Source organism: Erythrolamprus reginae, chromosome 8, assembly GCF_031021105.1.
Source record: "Erythrolamprus reginae isolate rEryReg1 chromosome 8, rEryReg1.hap1, whole genome shotgun sequence".
In the NCBI taxonomy this organism is placed as follows: Eukaryota; Metazoa; Chordata; class Lepidosauria; order Squamata; family Dipsadidae; genus Erythrolamprus; species Erythrolamprus reginae.
Window position 1 is genome coordinate 28351378 of NC_091957.1, and position 16220 is coordinate 28367597.

The 16220-nt window shown below is 43.5% G+C and overlaps 1 protein-coding gene across 1 annotated transcript in view; it reads left to right on the top strand.

Annotated features, from left to right (window-relative positions):
- The window catches only part of MAD2L2 (mitotic arrest deficient 2 like 2), a 36783-nt gene that overhangs the window by 5328 nt on the left and 15235 nt on the right, over nucleotides 1-16220 (top strand). Inside the window, exons 4-6 of the mRNA XM_070759510.1 lie at nucleotides 7692-7763; nucleotides 8978-9078; nucleotides 12697-12791. Of these exons, the coding sequence (XP_070615611.1) occupies nucleotides 7692-7763; nucleotides 8978-9078; nucleotides 12697-12791 (268 nt within the window). The remainder of the gene's footprint in view (nucleotides 1-7691; nucleotides 7764-8977; nucleotides 9079-12696; nucleotides 12792-16220) is intronic.

Here is a 16220-nt window from a genome sequence, read left to right on the forward strand (position 1 = left end):
AGGGGGATAAAACCTTCTTCAGATATATTAGTGATAGGAAGAAGAATAACTGCAGCATCACGAAGCTTAGTACCGGGAATAATACATGCATTGATGGGAATAAGGAGATCGCTGACCATTTCAATAGCTACTTCTGTTCAGTTTTCTCAAAAGACACCTTACAAAATAATACTATAGAGGGCTATAGCATTGCTTCCAGCTGTACAGATTCAGTTCCAGTGATCTTAGAAGCCGATGTCTTAGAAGAACTTGAATGATTAAAGATAAATAAGGCAATGGGTCCAGATGGCATCCACCCCAGAGTTCTTAAAGAAGTCAGATCTGTCATTGTTACTCCACTGACTGATTTGTTTAACCAATCCCTGTTAACAGGAGATGTTCCTGAGGATTGGAGAATGGACAGTGTTGTGCCTATCCACAAGAAGGGCAGTAGAGAAGAAGCTGGTAACTACAGGCCAGTTAACTTGACATCAGTTATAGTTAAAATGATGGAGACTCTACTCAAAAAGAGGATAAATCAGCACCTAAAAAACAATAACTTATTGGACCCAAATCAGCATGGCTTTACTGAAGGCAAATCATGTCAGACTAATCTCATTGATTTCTTTGACTATGTCACAAAGGTGTTGGATGAAGGTGGTGCCGTGGATATTGCTTATCTGGACTTCAGCAAAGCCTTTGATACAGTTCCACATAAAGAGCTGATAGATAAATTAGTGAAGTTTGGACTTAATCCCTGGATAGTTCAGTGGATTTGCAGCTGGCTGAAGCATAGACATCAGAGAGTTATTGTTAATGGTGAGTATTCTGAGCAGAGACAGGTTACAAGCGGTGTGCCACAAGGATCTGTTCTGGGTCCTATCCTTTTTAATATGTTTGTGAGTGATATAGGGGAAGGTTTTGTGGGGAAGGTTTGCCTATTCGCCGACGACTCTAAAGTGTGCAATAGGGTTGATATTCCTGGAGGGGCCTGTAATATGGTAAATGATTTAGCTTTACTAGATAAATGGTCAAAGCAATGGAAACTGCAGTTTAATGTTTCCAAATGTAAAATAATGCACTTGGGGAAAAGGAATCCTCAATCTGAGTATTGCATTGGCAGTTCTGTGTTAGCAAAAACTTCAGAAGAGAAGGATTTTATGAGTAGTGATTTCTGACAGTCTCAAAATGGGTGAGCAGTGTGGTCGGGCAGTAGGAAAAGCAAGTAGGATGCTTGGCTGCATAGCTAGAGGTATAACAAGCAGGAAGAGGGAGATTGTGATCCCCTTATATAGAGCGCTAGTGAGACCACATTTGGAATACTGTGTTCAGTTCTGGAGACCTCACCTACAAAAAGATATTGACAAAATTGAACGGGTCCAAAGACGGGCTACAAGAATGGTGGAAAGTCTTAAGCATAAAACGTATCAGGAAAGACTTAATGAACTCAATCTGTTTAGTCTAGAGGACAGAAGGAAAAGGGGGGACATGATCGAAACATTTAAATATGTTAAAGGGTTAAATAAGGTTTAGGAGGGAAGTGTTTTTAATAGGAAAGTGAACACAAGAACAAGGGGACACAATCTGAAGTTAGTTGGAGGAAAGATCAAAAGCAACGTGAGAAAATATTATTTCACTGAAAGAGTAGTAGATCCTTGGAACAAACTTCCAGCAGACGTGGTTGGTAAATCCACAGTAACTGAATTTAAACATGCCTGGGATAAACATATATCCATTGTAAGATAAAATACAGGAAATATTATAAGGGCAGACTAGATGGACCATGAGGTCTTTTTCTGCCATCAGTCTTCTATGTTTCTATTATTATTTACATTATTATTATTTATACATATATACCCCTCCTTTTTTTTTACATTTTCTTACATACATACATATAGATACTCATATTATCTAATTTTTATTTCTATTTTCTAACCAGATATACCATCTTCTCCAAGCTTTGTTATACTTGGATTCATCTTTTTTGTGTAGTTCCATTGTCATTTTGGCGCATTCTAATATTTTACTAATAATCTTTGCATCTGATGGGCAGTCGGCCTGTTTCCAGTTTTGAGCCAGGATAATTCTAGCGGCTGCCAGTATGTGTATTAATATATATTGTATTTCTTTATCCATTTTTGACCTGTTTTTAGAATTTTTTAAAAAAAACTGCTCTTGTATGCAAAACGTGGAATATTTTAGAATAATTTAAAAGTCTTTTCGAGGTGGTTAAAACGCCTATTTCTCTTTTTCCACACCACATTTATTTGCTAATTTATATGCCTCTTTGACAAAATTTTCCACTTGAGCGTTGCTAATCCACTTTTAAAAACTTTATGAAAAACTGCAGTTATCTTTCATTCACCATTTGCAGTTTCAGTCAGTTAAATTAAAGATCTGTCCAGTATATTATTTAGTAGGAACCCCCTGCCGGAAATATACCTTCTTAAACAGGAATCAAAGCCAAGTGGGTTAGGATGAAATAAATGGCTCATATTATGTGAAAATAAATAAGAGTGCAGCAGCCTGTGAAATCTACTTGCCTTCCCTACAGGTTTGGAAGGGCACGATTTGCCATCACATGGTTTTTTACGCTTTGCGCATACACACAAGGTTAAAAAATGAAAATGGTAGCGTCCGGGCAGGTGGGCGGAGCCTGGCTACCGAACCACTGGCGGCCGCTGCTTTGGTAAGCTCTAACCAGGCCGAATGATAGCATTTCACTCATGCAGTACAGTACATATTAAAAAGAAGACAGTAAAAACATTAAAAAATCACTCCGAACCAAAACTACTTAGCTGCATCATGCATAACTAAAAGAAAAATATTGAAAAAGGAAGTAAAAATAAAAATCATAGAGTATAGTTAAAGGCCCAATATATATATATACTGCTCAAAAAAAATAAAGGGAACACTTAAACAACACAATATAACTCCAAGTAAATCAAACTTCTGTGAAATCAAACTGTCCACTTAGGAAGCAACACTGATTGACAATCAATTTCACATGCTGTTGTGCACATTGAACTTTGTACAGAACCGCCTTCTACCGCACGAATCCCAGCGGCCGATAAGGTCCCACAGAGTTGGCCTTCTCCGGGTCCCATCGACCAAACAATGTCGTTTGACGGGCCCCAGAGGAAGAGCCTTCTCTGTGGCGGCCCCAGCCCTCTGGAATCAACTCCCTCCAGAGATTAGAACGGCCCCCATCCTCCTTGTCTTTCGCAAATTACTCAAGATCCACCTTTATCGCCAGACATGGGGGAACTGAGACATCCTCCCCCAGGCTTTTATATTTTATGTTTGGTATGTATGTGTTGTATGGTTTTAAATTGCTGGGGTTTTTAGATATGTTTTATTTCAATATTAGATTTGTTTCACTGTTATATTGTTTCTATTACTGTTGTGAGCTGCCCTGAGTCTTCGGAGAGGGGCGGCATACAAATCTAATAAATAATAATAATAATAATAATTGAATATTCAGTGAGAATATTTCATTCATTCAGATCTAGGCTGTGTTATTTGAGTGTTTCCTTTATTTTTTTGAACAGTATATTTTTTCCCTCCAAAACTTAGCAGATAATTTTATGTTGGATTAAATCTCACGGTTGAAATGTGCAACAAATTGAGTGTGTTGGTAGAAATGGAAAATAATTGATCTCAAAACGTCGCCTTCGGCACGGCCTAAACATAGCTTATAAAATCATCTGCTACAACATCCTTCCTGTCAGCAACTACTTCAGCTTCAACCACAACAACACACGAGCACACAACAGATACAAACCCAAAGTGAACCACTCCAAACTTGACAGTAGAAAATACAATTTTAGCAGCTGAGTGGTGAATGCCTGGAACTCACTACCTGACTCTGTAGTATCATCAACAAACCCCCAAAACTTTATCCTTAGACTGTCCATTGTTGACCTCACTCGATTCCTAAGGCGTCAGTAAGGGACATGCATAAGTGCACCAATATGCCTACCGTCCCTGTCCTAATGTTCCCTCTTATCATTACCTATCTAATAATAATAACAACAATAGAGTTGGGACCTTGGAGGTCTTCTAGTCCAACCGCCTGCTTAGGCAGGAAACCCTACACTACTTCCGACAGATGGTTATCCAATATCTGTTAAAAAACTTCCAGTGTTCGGGCATTCATGTACACTGCTCAAAAAAATAAAGGGCACACTCAAATAACACATCCTAGATCTGAATGAATGAAATATTCTCATTGAATACTTCATTCTGTACAAAGCTGAATTATTATTATTATTATTATTATTATTATTATTATTATTATTATTTCATTAAATTTGTATGCAGCCCCTCAGCGTAGACTCGGGGCAGCTCACAACAATAGTAGAAAACAATGTACAATACAAATCTAATATTTAAAAACTAAAAACCTATAATTTAAAAAACACAACATACCATACATAAACTATATAGGCCCGGGGAAGATACCTCAGTTCCCCCAAGCCTGATGGCAGAGGTGGTTTTTAAGAGGTTTACGAAAGGCAAAGAGGGTGGGGACAATCCTAATCTCCAGGGGGAGCTGGTTCCAGAGGGTTGGGGCCACCACAGAGAAGGCTCTTCCCCTGGGTCCCACCAGACATTGTTTAGTTGACGGGCCTCGGAGAAGGCCAACTCTGTGGGACCTAACTGGTTGCTGGGATTCGTGCGGAAGAAGGCGGTCCTGGAGATATTCTGGTCCGATGCCATTAAGGGTTTTATAGGTCATAACCAACATTTTGAATTGTGACCGGAAACTGATCGGCAACCAATGCAGACTGCAGAGTGTTGGTGAAACATGGGCATACCTAGGGAAGCCCATGATTGCTCTCGCAGCTGCATTCTGCACGATCTGAAGTTTCCAAACACTTTTCAAAGGTAGCCCCATGTAGAGAGCGTTACAGTAGTCGAACCTTGAGGTGATGAAGGCATGAGTGACTGTGAGCAGTGACCCCCAGTCCAGATAGGGTTGCAACTGGTGCACCAGGCGAACCTGGGCAAATGCCCCCTTGCCACAGTTGAAAGATGTTTCTCTAATGTAAGCTGTGGATTGAGGAGGATGCCCTGAGGTGGTCAGTAATTCCCCCCCCCCCCAGGGTAATGGACGGACAGATGGAATTATCCTTGGGAGGCAAAACCCACAGCCACTCCGTCTTATCAGGGTTGAGTTTGAGTCTGTTGACACCATTAATTTAGTTTACTTAACCATCCAGACCCTAACACCCTCCAGGCACTGGCACATCACTTCCACTGCTTCGTTGACTGGAAATGGGGAAGAGATGTACAACTGTCCAGCCAACGAAGCAGTGGAAGTGATGTGCCGGTGCCTGGAGGATGTTGGGGCCTGGATGAGTGTCAACAAACTTAAGCTCAACCCAGACAAGATGGAGTGGCTGTGGGTCTTACCTCCCAAGGACAATTCCATCTGTCCGTCCATTACCCTAGGGGGAGAATCACTGGCCCCCTCAGAGAAGGTTCGCAACTTGGGCGTCCTCCTCGACCTACAGCTCACATTAGAGAAACATCTTTCAGCTGTGGCGAGGATGGCGTTTGCCCAGGTTCGCCTTGTGCACCAGTTGCGACCCTACTTGGACTGGGAGTCACTGCTCACAGTCACTCATGCCCTCATCACCTCGAAACTCGACTACTGTAATGCTCTCTACATGGGGCTACCTTTGAAAAGTGTTCGGAAACTTCAGATCGTGCAGAATGCAGCTGCGAGAGCAATCATGGGATTTCCCAAATATGCCCATGTTACACCAACACTCTGCAGTCTGCATTGGTTGCCGATCGGTTTCCGATCACAATTCAAAGTGTTGGTTATAACCTATAAAGCCCTTCATGGCACCGGACCAGATTATCTCAGGGACCGCCTTCTGCTGCACGAATCCCAGCGACCAGTTAGGTCCCACAGAGTGGATCTTCTCCGGGTCCCGTCAACTAAAGAATGTCGCTTGGCGGGACCCAGGGGAAGAGCCTTCTCTGTGGCGGCCCCGGCCCTCTGGAACCAACTCCCCCCAAAGATTAGAATTGCCCCCACCCTCCTTGCCTTTCATAAGCTGCTTAAAACCCACCTCTGCTGTCAGGCATGGGGGAATTGAGACCCTCTTCCCCCTAGGTCTTTACAATTCTATGCATGGTATGTATGTATGTATGTTTGGTTTTTTATATTAATGGGTTTTTAATTGTTTCTAACATCAGACTACTATTGTACACTGCTTTATTGTTGCTGTTAGCCGCCCCGAGTCTCCGGAGAGGGGCGGCATACAAATCCAATAAATAAATAAATAAATAAATAAATAAATAAATAAATAAACTGGGTATCATCAGCGTACTGATGATACCTCACCCCACGCCCCTGGATGATCTCGCCCAGCGGTTTCATGTAGATATTAAATAGCAGGGGGGAGAGGACCAACCCCTGAGGCACCCCACAAGGAAGAAGCCTACACCTCTAACCCCCCACTAACACCGACTGTGACCGACCGGAGAGGTAGGAGGAGAACCACTGAAGGACAGTGCCTCCCACTCCCAACCCCTCTAGCCGGTGCAGAAGGATACCATGAATGTGCTGACAGCATGTGAAATTGATTGTCAACAGCAGCGGTCCCCAAACTACGGCCCGCGGGCCGGATGCGGCCCACTGAGGTCTTTTAACCGGCCCGCGGCAGCACACAAGATTTTACCCATCGATATAATAAGAGGGAGAAATAGAGAGGGAGAGAGAAATGAAGAGGAGAGATAGAAAGGGAGAAATAGAGAGGGGGGAAGAAGAGAAAGTGTGAGAGATACAAAGAGGGAAAGTTAGAAAGAGAGTGAGTGAGAGAAAGAGAGAAGTGAGAGAGAGAAAGGGAGAGATAGAGAGGAAGAGATAAAGGAAGAGGGAGAGATGGAAAGAGAGAGAGAGAGAGAGAAATGAGAAAATGATGGAGGGAAAGAACGAGGGAGAGGAAAATGAAACAAATGAGAGAAAAGGAAGAGGGAAGAGAGAAGTGGAGAGGAAGGAGTGAGTGAGGGAAGGAAGGAAGGAGAAATGGAGGGAGTTTGTTGGTTTAAGTTTAAATTTACTTGTTAATAAAGAAGTATAAATTACTTTATTACTTAATTATTAATTACTTAATTATTTATTACTTCTTTATTTTAAATATTGTATTTGTTCCCATTTTGTTTTTTACTTTAAATAAGGTATGTGCAAAGTACATAGGATTTGTTCATAGGGTTTTTTTATAGTCCGGCCCTCCAACAGTCTGAGGGACAGTGAACTGGCCCCCTGTGTAAAAAGTTTGGGGACCCCTGGTCAACAGGATTGCTTCCTAAGTGGACAGTTTGATTTCACAGAAGTTTGATTTACTTGGAGTTATAGTGTGTTGTTTAAGTGTTCCCTTTATTTTTTTGAGCAGTATATATAAACAACAGCAATCTCATGCATATAAAGAACATTATATCTATGTATGCTACCAATACGTACCTGACAAATAAAAATAAAGTAATAAATAAAGAAATAAAATGAAAATTCATAGATTAGATTTTCAATGAACCTTTTAAAGAATTTTTAAACATCTGCTTGGGCTAAAATCAAGATAAATTATGGAGCGAGTGTTCCCATTAACTAAAACCAGAATTGTTTTTAAGAGAGAAACACAGAGTTAAACTCAAATGGATTTCTATTGATACCTGAACCAAATGTCTTGCTCCCACAGATGTCCTGCCACCCCGAACTCAATCAATACATTCAGGATACCCTGCACTGCATCAAACCTCTGTTAGAGAAGGTGAGCCTTAAAACTTTATGGCTGCATTAAGGAATGACAGAACAATTTCCTGAGGCAGAGCCCATCCTCAAGGCAACGTTTCTGTCTCCTTTGGGCTGTTCTGTGTGTGGTATTTATGTGGTGCCTGTTGTAGTTGTCTTTCTAGATGTTGATTTGAGTGTGGATCCATGTTCCATTTAATTTGTGTCCTGCTTTAGTATTAAGATAAGGGCAGCTGAGTTAAACCTTGACTTAGTCATGTTTGGAGTAGATCTGTTTAAATAATTGGGAGAACTTGGTGTGACTACATTTAAGAAAACTTTCTGGCATTAATATACTGCCATCATGTACATTTCTCCAATTGTTTGCTATTTCTATGGGTCAGGCACACATACACAGAAATACACAGCAAACAGTGTATATCAGTGATGGCGAACCTTTTTTTCCTTGAGTGCCAAAAGAGCGTGCACACATGCTATTGCGCATGTTTGAGTGCGCACACCCTAATTCAATGCTTGGTGAGGGTAAAAACATCTTCCCACGCCATCCCATTCCGGCCCTCTGGAGGCCGGAAATGGCCTGTTTCCCAACTTCTGGTGGGCCCAGTAGGCTTATGTTTTGCCCTCCCCAGGCTCCAAAGGCATCCCTAGAGCCGGGCGAGGGTAAAAATGCCCTTCCCCCATCCCTCAGAGCTCTCTGGAAGCCAGAAACACCCTCCTAAAGCCTCTGTGTCAGCCAAAAAGCAGCTGGCCAGCATACATATGCACGTTGGAGTTGAACTAGGGCAACGGCTCACATGCCAGCAGATAAGACTCCGTGTGCCACCTGTGGCACCCGTGCCATAGGCTCGCCATCACTGGCGTACATCATCTGTGCTGTTTCGTGGGAGGCAAATTACTGGGAGGCAGATTTTTCCCCCCTTGTTTCCTCCTCCAAAACTAAGCTGTGTCTTATTCTTCAAAAAAATATGGTAATTTGTCCTCATATGGCCGACTCTGGACGGTGTGCGATGCCCACTTGCAGATCTTGGAAGCTGCGTTCTAACTGCTTCCGATTTTTTTTTGACGTACCAGTTTCCTGGTATTTTGAAGTCAATCTGCTTGTGTGAAAACTCCAACCAAGGGACCTCGCTCAGTACGGTCTCCCTGGGTGCTGACTTCTGGAAATCACAGAGTTCTTCTTCAGAGAGAGAATATTTATATCCCCCCTGCTTGTTTTGCAACCTTTTTTTTCAGAACGACGTGGAAAAAGTGGTAGTGGTCATCCTTGATAAGGAGCATCATTCAGTAGAAAGATTCGTCTTTGAGATCATGCAGCCGCCATTGCTGGCCATCAGGTGAGGGTCCCTTTTCGTAAACCCCAAATGCTGGTCTGCTGGGCCTTGTCACACCCACCAAATTCTGGAAGGCAAGAGAGTTTGATCTGTCAATCTTTCCTTCGCAAAACCTCAGCTGCCATCTCTGGCTTATTCTGCAGAAGGGAAGGAGAGCAAATAATCAAAATTGCTGAATATGATGAACAAAATAAAAGAATTGATTTGCAAATAAAATGAATTAAACACATTGAAAAAACATCCCCTTAAGATCAGATTAGGAGCTGCTTTGGAGATCCGATTGACCAGGCTGATTTGGCATCAGTCTAATTTCTCAATTTGGCAGCTTGAAGATGTATGGACTTCAACTCCCAGAATTCTCCAGCTGGAACTCCCAGAATTCCCGAGGTGGAACTCTCAGAATTCCTCAGCTGGCTGGGGAATTCTGGGAGTTGAAGTCTACATATATTCAAGGTTGAGAAATATTGATTTAATCGCTCCATGCTCCCCCTCTCCAGTTATTATTACTATCAGTAGTATTAAAACTTACAGATATGGAGCATAATAAAGGGGAGAATATAATTATAAAGCAATATTTAACCCAAGTTAGGTCTAGGTCTCAGGAAGGTAGTAACCCAGCATCTCAAGTGGCTTTTCAAAGTCAGTTTGGGGCCTAGTGTTAAATCTTGAAAGTAAACTCTTACAGATCACTGATGACTCTATATATGTATGGCAATAAATAAATGTAATAAATGTTTATTTATATTAATATATTAATATATTTTATTTTATATTAATATCAATACTATTATAATTAAATTAATACATTGCATTACTATTTATTATGTTTAATTTATAAATATAAATGGCTATAAATTCAGTGTGAGATTATATATATAATCTTCAATATACCAGGGTGATTCGACACAAAATGTAACCCTTCCCTGGTACAGAGCTGAAGGGATTGGATACTGTAGCCTAGAGGATAATTCTCTGCCTTACAAGGCAAAGGTTGCAGGTTCAAGTCCCAGTGGGTATGGCTAGCTGATGAGGCCAAAATAAGGCCGAAATAGATCTATCCTAGTCTCCCTTAATTTTCAAATTCAGCTTAAACATGTGACACATATAGATAGAATTGTCGGCTATCAATAAAATTAACTGCCTTGGAAATGGCCCTGGGTTGGGCCGAGAGGCAAAAAAGGAGCTGTGATGTTCCTTCAATATACCAGGGTGATTCGACACAAAATGTAACCCTTCCCTGGTACAGAGCTGAAGGGATTGGATACTGTAGTCTAGAGGATAATTCTCTGCCTTACAAGGCAAAGGTTGCAGGTTCAAGTCCCAGTGGGTATGGCTAGCTGATGAGGCCAAAATAAGGCCAAAATAGATCTATCCTAGTCTCCCTTAATTTTCAAATTCAGCTTAAACGTGTGACACACACACACACACATATATATATATATATATATATATATATATATATATATATATATATGTCAAATGTTTTTTTTTAGCTGGAATTTTAAAATTAAGGGAGACTAGGATGGTCCCATTTCAGATCAGATCCCTTCCAGCTGTGTACCAGGGAGGGGCTATATGTTTTTTTATGTCGGATCACCCTGGTATATTTCAAGGAACGTGCTGGAAGGGATCTGATCTGATAGCACCTCTGCTAAGTCTCTGCCCTACAAGGCAGAGTCCACAGGATCAAATCCCAATAAGGAAGTGTGTGGCTAGCTGATGAGGCCAGAACAAGGCTGAAATAGGACCATCCTAGTCTCCCTTAATTTTGACACATACAGAATATAGTTGTCAACTATAAATAAAAATTAACTGCCTTGAAGTGGCCCTGGGTTGGGCCTAGAGGCAAAAAAGGAGCTGTGACGTTCCTTGAAATATACCAGGGTGATCCGACATAAAAACACACACACACACAGACACACAGACACACAGACACACATATATATATATGTCACATGTTTAAGCTGAATTTGAAAATTAAGGGAGACTAGGATAGATCTAGATCTAGACTAGGATAGATATATATATATCTCCTTATGATTTATATTGATAGTTTTCCAGTATAATTGGATTGTTTACTTGTATCCTCTGACTATCATTGTGTTGTACCTTAGGATTCTTTTTTTGTTTAAAGTTTTTTATTTATAAAACACATAGAGAAAGACAAAACATACATAACACCAAAAGACAAATGGATTTTCTAGTATATGCATTCAGATATCCTAAATTGTTAGATCAATAATTTTTGATGAATGTGTTTTATTTTTTCTTTATGTACACTGAACACATGCACTAAACACAGATTCCAAAGACACATGGCCAATAAAAAATTATATTCTAATCCATTCCATTCCATTCTATTCTATTCTATTCTATTCCTGAATTGTTCTATTCTATCCCATATTCTGTTCTATTCTATTCTATTCCTATTTCTTATTCCTATTCCTTATTCTTATTCCTTATTTCTATTCTCCTCTCCTTTCCTCTCTCTGTGCCAAAAAAGGAGTTAGAATAATAAGGGTTTAACTCCAAATGTGGGTTAAATTTGCCAAGCAGGAATACCTCCGTTTACTCTGAGCTTCACCGAGACATGTCAATTAGTAGTGGGTTGTAAATATTTTTGCTACCGGTTCATGTGTGCGATGGGTCGGCTGCACCCAGTAGGTTGGCGGACATGCACAATCTTGCAAGATACCAGCGATTTTCACCTTTTTTTGCATCCGCACATGCACAGAAGCAAAGAAAAAGCAAACAAAAAGGCGAAAATCACCCAAATCCCGCATGCGTGAGTATCCTCACGCGAGTGAGATATGGACGATTTCCACATGCGCGGAAGCAAAGAAGTGACAAAAATTGCCAAAATCTCACACGTGGCAAATATTGGCAAAACCTCACACGTGCGCGCACGTGAAATTTGGGCAATTTTTGCCTATTTCTTTGCTTTCGTGCATGCACGGAAGCAAAAAAAAGGTGAAAATCAGCAAGTCTCACTTGCACAAGTACACTCGCGTGAGAGTTCAGTTCCTGCGCATGCGCAGCAGCTGAATCTCGCACACACACACGAGAGAGCATGCACTGCATTCACATGGAGTGCGCCATGAGTGCCGGTGGATAGCAGCACATCACTGGCCAGCGCTACCAGTCCTAAGAGCAACTCTGAACCAGGAGCAACCCACCACTGAGGTCAATGCTTGCTTGGCATGTTGTTAGCCCAATCAATGTTTTATTTTGCTGCCAGCTTTGGATTCCCACATTCTTCATTTTTCTAATAGCCTGGAATTAAGCACAAACTCCCTAAAAGTGAGGACAATTAACCAGTGGAACAGCTTGCCACCAGAAGTCATGGGCACTCCGTCACTGAGGGTGGGTTAAGAAGACTTGATAACTACTTATCTGAAATGGGATAGTTTCCTGTTTGAGCAGGGGTATAGACTAGAAGACCTCCAAGGTCCCTTCCAGTTTGATTTACTAGGAGTTCTATTGTGTTGTTTAAGTGTTCCCTTTATTTTTTTGAGCATTGAATTTATAGCCATATTTACATTTATACAGTAAACATCATAATCAATATAATGTATACGTACTTTATATATATAAAATTTCAACTGCTTTTTCCTTCTTCAGCTCCGATTCCCTCCTCACCCATGTGGAGCAGCTTCTGCGGGCTTTTATTCTGAAGATCAGTGTCTGTGATGCTGTGCTGGACAACAACCCTCCAGGTAAGACAGTCAGCAAAGATGGTAATCTAACCGGCAGGCAGTGTGTGTGTATGTGGGGGCTGGGTGTGTGTGTTCAGGCTGATATTTTGACGTTAGTTTAGCTTCGCCAATTGCCAAAGAAAACACCCAAACCTGAATGAGGGACTTTCGGTTTGTTTCTGGGGAAAATAGAAACATAGAAACATAGAAGACTGATGGCAGAAAAAGACCTCATGGTCCATCTAGTCTGCCCTTATACTGTTTCCTGTATTTTATCTTAGGGAGGATATATGTTTATCCTAGGCATGTTTAAATTCAGTTACTGTGGATTCACCAACCACGTCTGTTGGAAGTTTGTTCCAAGCATCTACTACTCTTTCAGTAGAATAATCTTTTCTCATGCTGCTTCTGATCTTTCTCCCAACTAACCTCAGATTGTGCCCCCTTGTTCTTGTGTGCACTTTCCTATTAAAAACACATTCCTCCTGAACCTTATTTAACCCTTTAACATATTTAAATGTTTCGATCATGTCCCCCCTTTTCCTTCTGTCCTCCCTTTCCTTTTCCAGTCATTCTCTCAACACATTCATTGCCCAGGAGGCAGGAATCTAATGGCCCCAAGCTTGGTGGCATAAGTTGCAGCCCTTTTTGGACAGGGAGTCTCTACTCACAGTCACTCACGCCCTTATCACCTCAAGATTCGATTACTGCAATGCTCTCTACATGAGACTATCTTTGAAGCGTGTTCGGAAACTACCAATTGTGCAAAATGCAGCCACGTGAGTATTCATGGGCCTTCCTAGGTATGCCCATGTTTCTCCAACACTCCGCAGACTTCATTGGCTGCCGATTGGTTTCCGGATACAATTCAAAGTGTTGATAATGATCTATAAAGCCCTACATAGCATCGGGCCAGATTACTTGCGGGACTGCTTTCTGCCGCATGAGTCCCAGCGACCGATTATGTCCCACAGAGTTGGTCTTCTCTGGGTCCCATCAACTAGACAATGTCGCTTGGTGGGGCCTAGGGGAAGAGCCTTCTCTGTGGCGGCCCCAACCCTCTGGAACCAGCTCCCCCCAGAGATTCGTACGGCCCCCACCCTCCTTGCCTTCCGCAAGAGTCGTAAGACTCATTTATGCCACCAGGCTTGGGGTGATTAGAATTTACCCCCTGGCCGACGAATGTCTGTATGATGTAGTCTGAATGTTTATGATTGATTTTAACATACTCTGGTGATTTTAGATTGTTTGTTTAGTTTAATTAATTGGATTTAGCTATTGCATTCTGTTGTTTTTTGATATGTTGTAAGCTGCCCCGAGTCCTCGGAGAGGAGCGGTATATAATTCCAATTAATAAATATAATAAATAAGATGTAGTGGAGTATAAGATGCACCTTATTTTGTGGGGAAGAAAATGGGGGGGGGGGGGAATCGCCCTACCAGGTATTCATCTGGCTAGCATCTTTAGTCTAGTCAGCTTCAGCACATCATTTTATCCCCTGGTTAGGACTGAGAAAAAATCTTCAGAGGGAGTAGAAATGAAAAAATCCTGCAAGCCAGGAAGATCATTAGCACTTTGTTAGGCTTGAAAAAATGTTTTTTGGAGGGAGTAGCTGAAATAGTCGGAGGCAAGTATCGGTGTTAACAGAGCTTTAATGAAGAGGTCGGAATGGCGTACATGTGATAAAAAGCCACCATAAGCTGATGACAGGTTTTATATACTTCTGCTGAGGCAACCATCAATCAGGTAACATAACTTTTGCCGCCCTCGACACGGTGACCATTAACCAATAACTGTAACCGGGGTTCACCCAATAACAACTTGTCTCCAAGCTTGCTTTTACTAATCTCTGGGCAGGACATAACAGTAGCAATGAAAACAAGCATGCAAGACAGCGGGAAGACTGTTAGCACCTCGTTAGGGCTGAAAAAAACCTTTTTTGGAGGGAGTAGCAATGAAAACAAGCCTGCAAGACAGCGGGAAGACTGTTAGCACCTTGTTAGAGCGAAAAAAAAACTTTTTTTGGAGGGAGTAGCAATGAAAACAAGTCTAAGAGCCGGGAAGATGATTAGCACCTTTTTCGGAGGGAATACCAATGAAAAGAAGCCTGCTCTTCTGGTGGCAGCTGAGCCGTGTCGGGAGCTGGAGACGGGGCTCCGTCAACAGACCTGTGTTTTTGCCCTGGTGGTCGCACTGTAGTGATCCAATCAGACCCAGAGGGTCAGATCCAGAACAGGGGGCCTCTGGACATCAAGGGGGTACTCGCAGAAGCCCCTGGGGCGTAGGATTGCCCCGCAGCGCCAGGAGCAAAGATCCGGCCTCCGCACTTTTGTCGCTCCCCGCCCCCAACTTCAAGCCCGGCTCCTTGCGCGGCCTTGGAAAAGGGTGCACGGGGGTAGTTTTGGCTGTCCATAGCCAAATTTGCACGCATTGTTTGCTTTTACATTGATTCCTATGGAAAACATTGTTTCGTCTTATGAACTTTTCACCTTACGAACCTCCTCCTGGAACCAATTAAGTTTGTATCATGAGGCACCACTGTACTACCTTAAATATACAGTGAACCCTCGATCATCGCGAGGGTTCCGTTCCAGGACCCCAAGCGATGATCGATTTTTCGCGAAGTAGCGCTGCGGAAGTAAAAACACCATCCGCGCAAGCGCAGATGGTGTTTTTACTTCCACCGCCGCCCGCCCTTCACCCGCCGTTGCCAGCTCCGCTTCCCAAGCCTGCTAATGAAATCCAACCCACGGCGGCCCTTTCCCTCTCCAGGCTGCGGGCGGGGTCCGGAGAACAATGCCTGGCGCCACGCTCCCGGCTGGGCTTTTTCCCCCCATTTCCCCTCGGGTGGAATTTCAGACCCTCCGCCGGTTGGATTTCATTAGCAGGCTCGATAGCAAGTTCTTCCTCCCTTTAGAAAGCCCCGCAGCCTCCTCCGCCCGGCGGGAGGAGGGAAAAGGCCGCCAGCGAGGACCCGCAAAGCCGCCGTCGCCGCCGCAGCGAGGCTGAGCTGCCCGCTCCCACGGCACGGGCTCCCAACACAGCGCTGCTCAGCCCGGCCTCGGCGACGCCTCCGCGGATCCGCCAGCCCAGCCGAGCGACGCCTCTCTGGTCTGGGCGAAGGCAGTGGGCAGTCCCCGCCGCAGCAGTCCCCGCGGGCACCGCGCGCCAAGGGCCGGCCAGGCCGCCGGCCAACAAAGGGGCTCCCTCGCCTCCCTCGTTCGGGCAGGTTTACAAAGGCAGCGCGGCAACTTGGAGCCCGGCGCGCCCCGCAGCCCCCGCCACGCCTTGCCCGCCCCCGCCTGGCCGGCGCTCCGGCTACCCCCGGCTGAGGAAGAACCGAGTAGCCCCCGCCCTCCCCCGCCCGGCTCCCTTCAGCCCCCCGGGGTCAAGCGGGCGGGGGGCGGCCGGGACCTCGCCTGTCTCCGCCGCCCGCATCGCCCCTCCGA